Source organism: Vipera berus (assembly GCF_964194415.1).
Source record: "Vipera berus genome assembly, chromosome: 2".
Taxonomy (NCBI): Eukaryota; Metazoa; Chordata; class Lepidosauria; order Squamata; family Viperidae; genus Vipera; species Vipera berus.
The window spans coordinates 202804032-202816445 of record NC_138203.1 but is presented as its reverse complement, the minus strand read 5'-3'; the positions used below and the strand labels follow the sequence as shown (position 1 = coordinate 202816445).

Here is a 12414-nt window from a genome sequence, read left to right as displayed (position 1 = left end):
GCCCTAGGTAGCAGGCAATGGCAAGCCACTTTCGCAAATGTTGCCAAGAAAACCACAGGGACTTGTCCAGACATTTGCCAGGAGTCGAGACTGATTTATAGGCACCCCTCAAAAAATTGAGGCTGTAGATGTTTGCCCTAGGTCAGGGGTAGGCAACCTTGGCTCTTTTATGACTTGTGGACTTCAGCTCCCAGAATTCCTGAGTCAGCATGGCTGGTTCAGGAATTCTGGGTATTGGAAGTCCTCCACAAGTCACAAAAGAGCCAAGGTTGCCTACCTCTGCCCTAGGGAATGAGATCCACTGATACTGAAACTTGTATAAAGGACATTTAGAACTGAGGTATTCATTAAAATAACTTTTGCCTCTTGATATAAAAATATTTACATAAAAACACTTATAAAATATTTACCCTCTATATGTAAAAAAACTATATATTGCATAAACTAGAACTTTCTACTGCAGAAAAATATTGGAAGATATTTCATATTCTAGCATGGAGTCTTTGTTGCTGAAGTAAGCAGGATTGGCATGCCTTTTAGACATTTGTTTCATTCAAATCTTGGAAACTGCAACTAATTTATTAGGTACAAGTGTACATACCTGGAGTATTTTCATCTTCATCTGTCTCGGTGAAATCTTTTAAATCCTTCTTGCAGATCTAATGGTTTCAAATATTTTTTATACTGCTGCTGTTTCTGTCACAAGTTCATGGGGTAGTTGTTTCAGAAATATTCATTGGTTCTGAATGATTTCTAAGTTTATGACATGTAAGTTAAGGTCACTTATATTTAATATAGCAAGAGAAATACTATGGGCTATCACTTAATGTTTCTAGCAACGGTGAATGTGGCCCACATTTTATCAGCAAAACTAGGAATAATATACGAATATACAAAATAGCTACAGAAATGTATTAAACAAACACTTTTCCAATATAAATAAGAAATTTCTCCTTTGCTATTTGACTGTAATAGGGGGTTTGAGATTCTGGAGATGAAAAGTCATAATTCTGGAAGTTTTGAATGGTTGGCTGTTGCTTTGTTTATACTCCTTAGGTTTATGGAAGATGGGATTCGCAAGGGTGTTTTTGTCATCAAAATACCTCCAGTCTTGGGCAGAATCACTTTTGTTGTTCTCAGTTGTACTACACCCAGTTTTAATATGTTGTATGAAATTGTCTGCATTTTGGAGGTGGGGGGTTTACTTTGTATTTATTACCCATTTAAAAGGTCAGTGAATATTTATTTGTATAGGTTGCTCCAGTCAGAATAGCTAAATTTGTACACTCCTCTCTGAACAGTGAGAAGCTTCAGTGGTGTCAGCACTTACCTGGGTTTCTTGGAAGCAGGTCACTGGAGACAACATTTATTTATACAGATATACATGCTGAGCATAAAATGAGGGTTTATTAGTTACAGATTTCTAGGACAATCTTCAGTGTCCTAGGATTTCTTACAGAACAGCCTCATTTTATTCTAGCTCACACCACTTTTAAAAAAATACATTGTCCTAGGAACTTACTCTTGAATTTTGAGATTGGGAGAAACTGTACTTCCTACTGCAAATGCATTTGCAGAAAAAAATTTCCTTGACATCCTCAGTGATGTATCTTTTGATATAAGTCATAGAACGGGGTGTTCTGCAAACTACATGTAGACAGATTTTAGTAATACAAATGCACACTATGGGCTGGAGTAGGAAAGCAATGCATGTTTGTGCAAAATTGTATCAGTTTATTCTACTTAGAATTAGAGCTTCAACTATCAATCCAGTTCGTGATAACTAAATCTTACCATAATTAGATACTGCAGTTCTACTGGGTTAGAATTGCCAAAGAGATAGAAATGGGAACAACATTAATATTCTTGAAGTAGGTTAGTATGTCACATTCAAAAAGGTGTCTAATAGATTTATTAGTCACCAAGCAGTTTTCAGGACTATGTGACTATAAATATTCTTTCAAGTGGTTTAGGCAATTTGTTTTGGTCTTTATTTTTAGAAGAAACAATTGCTTCTCTTTTTTTAAAAAAAAAAAGAATGCAGCCGCGCGAGTTGTGATGGGGGTTTCCCGATACTCCCATGTAACACCTCTACTCCGCAAGCTGCATTGGCTTCCGGTTGCCCTCTGGGTGAGATTCAAGGTGCTGGTGATGACCTATAAAGCCCTAAATGGCTTGGGTCCGGGATATCTGAGGGAACACCTGCTGCCGGCATCAAGTTCCCTTCGTCCTGTGCGTTCCCACAGGGAGGGCCTTCTCAGGGTGCCGCCGGTAAAAGACTGCTGGCGGATAACACCCAGGGGGAGGGCCTTCTCTGTGGGTGTGCCTGCCCTTTGGAACCAGCTGCCCGTGGAGCTTAGGACTGCCCCTGACCTTCATTCATTTCACCGGAACCTAAAGACCTGGCTCTTTGAGCTTTCCGGCCCAGGCTGAGAGTTTTTAATTGGGGTTTTTATATTTTTACTTCAGGGATCAAATTTAATTGTTTTTAATTGTTTTTTAATTTTTGTATTGTATTGATGTTTTAAACACCTTGTAAACCGCCCTGAGTCCTATGGGAAAAGGGCGGTATATAAATCTAATAAAATCTAAATCTAAAATTAATTTTTGATTGGCTTTTGTTATTTTTAGGCAAATATTCTTGTTTGGTGCTATCATAGTTTAAAACAACAGGATTGCCATTTTTGGAGTGATGGTTAAAAAAAAAATCCCAGCAAACTCATTTGAACTTCTGCATTGAAAAATAAGAAATGACTGGCATATAAAGGAATCTTGTATCTAGACCAGGGGTGTCAAACTGCTGGCCCACGGGCTGGATGCGTCATGCGGAAGCCACGCCCAGCCCATTGCTGGCAATGGCAAAACCATCCCGATACATTGCGCAACGTCACATGACGTCGCAAGTTTGACATGTCTGATCTAGATGGTTAGCAATGATGCCTATGATTGTATCAAAAAATGCAGTTTTGAAATCTGCCTGTGAATAAACAATATGGAGGTCTGTTCATCTGCAAGAAGCTGATGAAAGTTTCGAAAATGTCTTCTAGGAGTATCTTTCAATTCCATGATGGGCAATTTTGTTTCATGTGTTCTGTTCCTGACCATGCACACACAAATACACAAGAGGGGTGGTTGCAAACACAAGCAGGAAAGTCTCCCAAGTCAAGCAAATTTGTCTTACCAGGGTCCCAAAGTCTCCCAAGACCAAAACAGCAGGCAGAAGAGTAGTCAGAGTGAGGTACGAAGGTCAGACCATCATGAAAGGTTCATCAGCTTATCCCGGATCCAAAACCACCATGATGACTATGGAAACTTGCAGAAGATGATATTTTTTGAGAGGAAAGAAACATTTTGCAATCATAATTTTCTATTATCAGGGACATTAGCTTGTGGCTACTGGGAATCTAATTCAGAAGTTGAAATATGAATAGTGATTATCATCTGACAGTGTTTGAGCTTATGGCAGTTTGTAAATACTCCAAATTTCGAAGATCAGTGTATACCTCTCCCTGGTGGCAGGCTTCTTCTAGACGGTGACTCCAAGTTTCAAGGCAACTTTGATTGCCAGAGTCCCTTATCCTGAATGGTATAATTAGACTCTGCATAGCTCAGTTTTAAGTAATACGCACACAAGAAAGTAATAGAGGAACCAGGATTGGCTTGGAGAAGTACAGGATTTAATAGTGGCACTGGAAACATTCTCTAAGTTCCTGGAGATTTCAAACTCTTCATCAGAGGCTGCTGGGAAGATGGAGGCCTCATTTCTTATCCCACATTTTTCCTAGAAATATTTTCTTTGTTTTAAATAGGCCATAACTTTTATATATTCAGTAGAGGAAGATGCTACAGGAAGTTGCCTCAGTCATGGATATATGGATAGTAAATCTGTACTCTGCGGTTTTTAAGGCTATGAAAATCTTTAAAAGTATGTTTTCTTTCAATAACAGTTTGAGGAAAGAACTCCTTCAAAGTGTCTGAAATAAGCACTGTAAACCCCACTTCTGACTGGTGACGCTGGCCCAACATCTTACTCATTCAAACATTCCTTTGAAACTGATTCAATAATGGATTGAATAAAATGCAGTTCAGTAGTGAGAAAAATAAGATCCTACACTTAGGCAGGGGAAAAAAACAAATGTAAATGTACAGAATAGGCAGTACCTGGCTCAACAATAATACCTGTGAGAGGGAACTACAACTTAAGTATGAACCAGCAGTGTATTGCAGCTGACAAAAAAGCTGCATCAACAGGGATAGCAGAACACGAGAAGTGAAAGTACCACTCTATACTGTACTAGTAAGGCCACACTTGGATGTAAGGCTACATCCAGGTCCGATCATCACGATACAGAAAAGCTGAGGCCCTAGAAAAGAATGCAGAGAAGACCAATAGAAATGATGAGTAATCTGGAGGCTAAGCCTAGGTATATTTAATCTAACAAAGACAAAGCTTAAAAGTGACATGATAGCTGTTTTCCAATACTCGTAGGGCTGTCACAGGGAAGAGGGGATTGATTTATTCTGCAAAGCACCCGAGGACAGAACAAGAAGCAATGGGTGGAAGCTCATCAGAGAGAGATCCAAAATGAAAGTAAGGAAAACTTCCTGACAGTGAGAGCAATTAGTGGAATATCTTGCCCCCTAGAAGTTATGGGTGCTCCGTTGCTGGTGGTTTTCAAGAAAAAATTGGACAACCATTTATCTAGGATGGAATAAGGAGTCCTGCCTAGGACAGGGTTGGAGTAGAAGACCTCCAAGGTCCCTTCCAGCCATATGATTCTACAATTCCATTTATGTGAAATAGCCAATCAAGTCAGATTGGCCTTGCATCCGTTGCTTTTTAGTGATGGCAACTTACTCAAGCTGTTCACACTGAGTCCTTGCAATATTCTCAGAATGACAAAGTGAGAATGAATTTCTCATTTAAATTCAAGATGTTATGTTTAAGTTTCTCATTTAACTTGAAGATGAGTTACCTGTGAACTACACAGATTTATCTCTTCTATAATGTTTAGGTCTCTAATCTGTCCTCTAATACTTTAACTTAAGGTACTTCCACACTGCCATTGTTTTCATTCTTGAAAACTTCAGAAGTTCTTTGAAAGTGAATAGTAATTGTCTTCTGTTAGCTTGAAATGACAAGAATAATGGAAGTAATTTCCCTGGCCCAAGCTACTTCAGGTTCAGAAGCAATAAAAAGCCTTGCACCTACAATTTAAAAAGAGAGAGAAGGGGTAAGTATTCAGTAATCTGGGACAACTTAAATAACACATGAGCTGAAAAGAGATGTAGCTATTTTAATGATGTTCAAATGGAAGTCTGCAAAAAAAAGACACAACTGCTTTAATAAAATCTGAAAATGCTGTGCTCATTTGAGGTCAGAAGCATTTTTGATTAATTTTCAAAATATGTCTTCTGCCCTATTTTAAAATAAAGCATCTTAGCTTGGGAACAGAGATTCAAAACTGCTTTAATCTGACATAGAAACTTGTAAAAGTTTCCTAACTTTTCTTCTATTCAACAATTCATCTAGACTTCTGTTATTTTTCTGTTATTTTTTCCCTGTTACAAATAGTAATGCTGTATTGGGCCACAGGAGGGAACTGACATGTTATTAATGTAATTGGGCAATTTTTCAGTGCTGCTACAGTAACAATGAGTAATTCTTAACAAAAAGTTCCTGATGTAAGACAACAAAGTATTTATATCAAGCAGCTTTGCATAAACAGCCAAATTTGATTTATAGTGTCTTGTTTCACCATCTCTATGAAAGGTAATTCTCATTTATCACCTAATTTTCCATAGCTGCCATATTAGCACATTTTTTCATTATAGTAAAACAAAATTAAAAATGCCATGTTATAATTGCCACTCTAACAAAGGGTGCTATAATAGGTGCAAACCAGTAGATGTCAGTGTTATGTTTCAGTATACTTACAGCTAGCAATTACTCTGCAGTTTGCTTTATAATCACTAAGAAAAAGTTGGAAGCTGGAATTGATCTATTCTTTGTGACAACTAGACCAATCATTAAATCAGAAAGAATTTCAGAATAGTATAAGTAACTATCTTCAAGTGTTAAAATACCTGACGAGGTTAGAAAGTGGATTGGATAAAGAGTGATATAGGTGTTACATTACGCTTATGGGATGAACATGGAATATAAAAGATACAGTAAAATGATAACCCAGGTCAAGGCCTTCTCTGTAAAAACATAAAAATACCTATAGCAATTATCCTTTTTATATCACAATTTGCTTTTGCTGGACAGCTTCATATTTGCTGGGATTATACATTCTTGGCAGATTTATCAGTTGTATTCAGTTGAAGTCTTGTCACATTTAGTGGGGGAGATAAACCTCTTTTGTCTGAGTTTTTATGAGATCTGACCTTGCTGCTGCTTTTTTTAATTGCTCCAAAAACATAACTTTTAAAATAGTTAAAGTGTTTTATAGAAGATAGTTATTTTTTGTGTGTGTGAACCAAAAAATATTTATTTGGAAGGAAATGTATGTAAATAGCCAGTTTAGCACTGAACAAGAATCAATCAATCATTCAATCAAGGATTTTGCTAAATGTGATTGAGTTTAAATGTGTTGAGGTTGCGACAGAAGTTATGAGGAGTGAACTTACTATATTTTTTCATAAATTAAATCAGTTTTAGATTTAGTCAGCTAACACAGTATCAGGCTCCAAAAACCAAGAAAGATATGCTGAGGTTGTTCTAAGCAGTTTTCTTTATTGTTCTATACCTATAGATAGAAATCTTGCAAAACTGAACTAAAAACTAATGCAAATTACTTGCATCATTAAAGATGCACTTGAGATCTCTGAGGAGCTATTCTGAGTCTTTTCCTCCCACTGAAACTATCTAAACTTCAGTCTTGTTCCTTTGGAATGCACTCCCTCCCTTCTGGGAATCCAGACTGCTTTCCACCACATGCAGTTTGCAAAATTTCATGGCACAATTTTTTCAGGTTCAGAAACTAGGTGATGTGAGGTAGAACCTATGCAAAAGTCAGATCTCTCTTATCCTAAAAGCTTATTAATCCCAAAATGGAGCAAGCAGACTTGGACTAATAGCTAGAACTATTCTTATATATGACGATAAAGCTATATTCTCCCCCCCCCCCAAAAAAAAATCGTAGCAATTTTTCTACGGATATTTTTGTTTTAGGCATGGCTGCTCTTGTGCCACATCCATAATATTGTTCCTGAGCAATTTTTTTCAGGGATCAGATGAATATAGATGCACAAAAAGTTCAATCAAATCTGTTAAGTCAATTGTAGCAGATCTCCTAAGAAGAAAAAGTACAATGAATGAACTTTCACCTGATAGTTATTATAAATTAAAATATTACACAAAATGTGGATAAAGATAAGCTTATCAATATCTCTTATGGTGTTTGGTCCAATTAAGCCATAAAAAATTGTCCAAATTTCCATTATATGTAATGATAAACCTTGTCATATATAAAAACAAAGCTTCATGACTTTCTTCTGATTGGTTCTCCGTTAGTCCCTAGTTTCAGTGGTACTTTAATTTTTTCTGAATTAGTGCATGTATTTGCATTCAAAATGTTTTAGCTTTTTTACATGTCCACCAAACATGACAAAATGTCCCTTCATATTGTTCCCGTTTCCAGCAAAGTATTGAAGTAACATTATGCATTCTAAACAGTTTTTCAAGTGACAAATACCAATGATACATCATTTTACAAAAATTATCTTTAAAACTGGAACATAATGTGAATTTCAATCTTTTCAACCACATATTTTCCCACTGATCCATCTGTATAGTAGAGCCATAAATTGTAGCCAATTGTATCATACATTCCTTCATTTGCTTTTCTTCTGTCTCATATTTCAGCAAATGTTTTAGCAATAATGTGTTCATCATTAGTACATAATTAATTTCAAACTCAGTCCTACTTTGTTCAAAACCATAAGAACTTTTATCCACTTTAAACCTTTCTGTTAATTGTACATAAGAAAACCATTGACAAGGATATTGTTCTATTATCAAATCTTCTCTTGCTTTCATTTTACAATCTCCCTGAGAAAATTCTAGGAAGGGTCTCATTTATTGTCTTTAAAATGTTTCTTGAGCTGAAAATTATAAAGGTGTTTTGGAGCAAAACCTGAGTTTATATTTATTTTATATTCTAAGAATAGCTTGCCCGACATAATGAACCTGTAAGTCTACATTCAGCTTTATCTTACCATATCATGACACCCAAATCTCAGATCATAACTTTTCAAATCCAGTAAACTTCTGTTTCTTAACACTACCCAGTCTTTCATCCACTTTAATGATTTACTCTTTTCTAGTTGTTTCTGAGAGTTTCCTTACCACTATAAGTTCATTTGTAAGTTTTTTCTGCATGTAAAAATATCTTGGTAGATTTCTTTAAAGATATTTTCTATAGCAATAATTACAGTTGAATTTTTGACACAGTTGAATTTTGAGGGAGTCCTTTCACTTAAAATTGACTCAACCTACGTTGTTTATGGTGATGATTCTGTTGATCCCCCTGGAAAAGTGAGGTGATTGTCATCTGGGAGTCCCTTAAGGTCTTCACAGGTGCTATGCCATAGATTTCCAGATATGAGTCCCTGTTCATTAAGTTGGATTCTAGGGATCAGTCAAGTGTCGAGCCCCGTGGGCCCAACACTCTGTGGGGGGGGACAACCATGCGTGTCGGCCCTGTGTCTGCCACTCACCTAGCCTCAGGTGCTCTGGGTCCTACTCCTGAGTCGTCATCTCGCCGGTCTGTCCTCCATGCTGCTGCAGGCTCTTCCGGTTCCCTTCTCCCGGCAGCCGGTCTCCATCTGCCTCCGGTGGCCACGCCTATGCAGACAGGCCTTCCGGCTGGGCCTACCGATGCTCAGCTGGCTTCTCCAACCACCACTTGCCAGCTGGTAGCCATGCCTGCGCAGATGGGATCTCTGGTCGGACGTGCTGATTCCCAGCTGGACCCATCGTTTTTGGCCACTTGCCAGCCGGTGTCGGGCATGCTGGCAGCCGTGGTTCCACAAACGGACCCTCCAGCCGAACTGACAGTGACTGGGTCCCTGGTTGCCAGTGGGCTGCTTGCTAGGTCCCTGGCTGATACGGCTATACTGCTGAACCCTCCTGGTCGGGTTGCCGCTGGGCGACTGGTAGGTGGTGAGGCCCAGGGCACTTTGGGACTCAGGGGGGCTCCCTCGGGGTGCCCGGTGTGGTCGAATATGGTGGGAGTGGGTGTTTGGGAATAAGGGTGGGGGTTACCTGGGGTGCTTAGCTTCTTGGGAACGGCATGCCGGAGAGGGAGGGTGGACAAATGCACGTGCGTGGATAAGCAAACGGAACTAAAGGGGAGGGGTGAAGTATATACATGTGTGGACGGATGTTGGCTTGTGATGGGGGGGCGGGGTTTCTGTGCCTGCTGGCTATATATGTGCGTTGGAAGCGTAGTGCTGCCAACGCTGACCTTGTCTCTGTTCGAAGCTGAATAAAAGCGTTTTTGAGTTGTCACCCGTTCCTGCTGGTTGTTGTGAGTGTATTCCTACTTCACGGATGGGGCTGGACATCAAGATTGTTGCTGTTGTACTAGCCTCTCTTTTGCATATCAGTTTCCTTATCTCAGCTCCTTGAGTCCATTTCTTGGTGGGGGGTGGTGGAATTCTTCAGATTTTGGGGTGAACTTTAATCTGCCTTCCCTAGGAATGGGGTCTGAGATGGCTTGGGAATTCATGGTCTTCATGACAGCTGTGGGCTTATCCTAGATCATCCAAAGCACGATGCAGGATAGTGGTCACACTCTGGATCTGGTATTCATGTCAGAGCAGATTTAGTACCATTTGACTTCCACCCTTTCCCCCAAATCAAAGGAAGTGGGCATCTCTGTTTGCCTCAAAAACTGGAAAAGACTGTCAAGATCTGGTTGAAGAGACAAAAGTATGGAGGGATTTGTTCCTTTTTTAAAGCAGCTTGTCCCATCGGGGCAGAAGTATGTAGCAAATGGTGGACATTGCATAAAGAAATAAATACTGACATCAAAAGGGTTCATTTCAAGAATAATTTATTAATTACAGTATCATTAATTAAATTAAAATTGTGAAAGTGGAGACATTGCTTTTCATTAACCTTGTTACATTACTTTTTAAAATTTTATTGAGGGCGGGCAGGGCGCCTAGAAATAGTTCTTGTTAAATTACTTTTGTGTATTTTTTTTCCAACAAATAACAGAATTTCAAGCAATTAAATCTTTTTTTAAAAAAAACCCCACCAAAAACATGGTTTGTGCAGATACAGAGCAATTGGATGCTGTCCATGATATCCACCCCAAATGCTCAAGGTTCTGTAAAACTGACTTGGAATTTAAGGATTTGTCTCTACTTTTCTTAAGGCTTTGAGTGAAAGTTCATATCCAAGGAATGTGGCAGCACTTACGGGGAATCCTCGCACTGTATTCACTGTAAGACCTCTGAAAAAGACCTAATTATAAGAAAAAAAGAAAATGTTACGTCTGTCAGAAATTTTTTTGAAGAGATTATTTGAACAGGGAAGAAAAAACATATCAAAAAAGGTCTATTTTCTCATCATTATTTTATAAGAAACACAAAGAATGGGCTCAGCTAAATGATTTCTCACAAGATTCTATATTTTATGTATTAACATTAAATCTGTGTCTTTTAAACTTCCAGTATTACAATTGCAAGGGGGAAATAAGCAACCTATAAATCTACACACAGTATACAAGGAAAGCCAGTTGATAGTGGAACAACATCAAGATCAAATTTCCCACAACGAGGTTTCCAATTGCTCAGACACTCAAGGGTCTGAAAATACTGTGGATACATGTCTATTTGTCCAGTACTGCAAATGGGAACGCAAGCTTGATGATGCCTTTCCTTCTATATTCACTTATACCCTGCCCTTTATTAACTCTGCAATATCATGTTCTTCTAGGCTTCCAAGTTTTTTTCAGTGTAGGGCAGTCCAAGGTTGTTGTCTTCAGGTTTAAAAAGTGTTGTCTAAGCAGTACTCAAGATTTCATAAAATCCAGTCTCCTTAAAGAACTTTCCTTTCCATTTCAGGATTAGCTTCAGATCTCATGTGAGATGTAGAATCCATCTATTTCTGCTTTGGTTCCAGTTTACTACAGTAAATCTTAAAAATCAAAAATCACTGTAACACTACACTGTCTGCCGACCTTGTAGTCTGCTTTTCCAACGGTGTGAATTCTTGCCATAACCTAGAGGTGCACCAATGGGCAAAACTGAAATATTTTAGCATTTATATATAAAAGTTGGGTTCAGAACTCACAAGCAGTCTCTGAAGAATTGGAGAAAGATTAGTAATGGAGAGTTTGACTAGATAGCTCAGTAATGACATCAGGATGAAAAGTCCTTCAAGAGACTCTTTTTTTGAAGATAGTGAAGGTAGTGGTGATGAATTTTTTAGTTACAATATTCTGATTATGAAATACTTTCTCTAGAAAGAACCAGTGCACATCTAATAATGTTATTCCAACATCAAGGAAACATGCCCGGAAATTTTAATGTTTTAGTGTTCATGTTATTGTTAGCATGTATTGCTGCTTTAAACATTATTTTATAATATTTTTATTGTTTATATAAATAACTTGGTTTTAAATTGAAGCTGATGACTGTGTGATCCTGGTGCATAGTTGATATAGAACATATTCTCAGATGCTGCTATTCTCTTTGACCTGACTACCAGCCTGAACAAGACAAAAGTACTTTATACCAGACAGTGCCACATATTAACCCTGTAGAACCTCTACGTTGTCCATGCAAGCAATACAAAGATGCTAGTAAAGGATACCCTATGCCACTGTGACATCCTGCCATGGGAACTAGAAGCTGTGACTGCTGACAGAACCCACTGGCAAGTCCTATGCTATGAAGCCTCCGCTGGCTTTGAAGACAGGCACCACCTAAAACTGATAAAAAAGGGTAAGCAGCACCACAAAATAACACCCACAGTTATAACAATGGCCTTCCAGTGTCCCCATTTTGCTGTAGATCTGTGCTTTCAGGCTTAGACTGCAAAGCCACTTCTGTCCACAGATGAACTGCACAATAGAGTGTTGTCTTTGAACACAAAGAATGTGTGTGTGTGTGGGGGGGGAGAGGGGGTATTCATGTATATTTACTTACAGAACAGAATAGCTAAATTAATCTCCAGCAAAAAGTAATCAAGTGCCTTTCCTTTTATATATCAACATAGATTTCAATCTGTGATAATTGATAGTAATATATGGAAAGAGTTCTAAGTAAAAGAGTTGCATAAATATTATACAATAGTTTACTATTGTGAAAATGCAAAAGAATTGACTGATTGTTGTTCTATAGTCTCTCACTACAATAATTTGATTGACCCAGCACCCATAATGCTTTGCTCCA

At 38.2% G+C, this 12414-nt stretch overlaps 1 protein-coding gene across 1 annotated transcript in view; it reads right to left on the bottom strand.

Annotated features, from left to right (window-relative positions):
• Positions 1-10363: 10363 nt before the first annotated feature.
• SLC25A48 (solute carrier family 25 member 48) overlaps positions 10364-12414 on the bottom strand; it is a gene marked incomplete at its 3' end in the record, with an annotated part of 32517 nt that continues 30466 nt past the window's right edge. The window contains exon 7 of the mRNA XM_081316396.1: positions 10364-10480. Coding sequence (XP_081172522.1) covers positions 10364-10480 — 117 coding nt within the window. The remainder of the gene's footprint in view (positions 10481-12414) is intronic.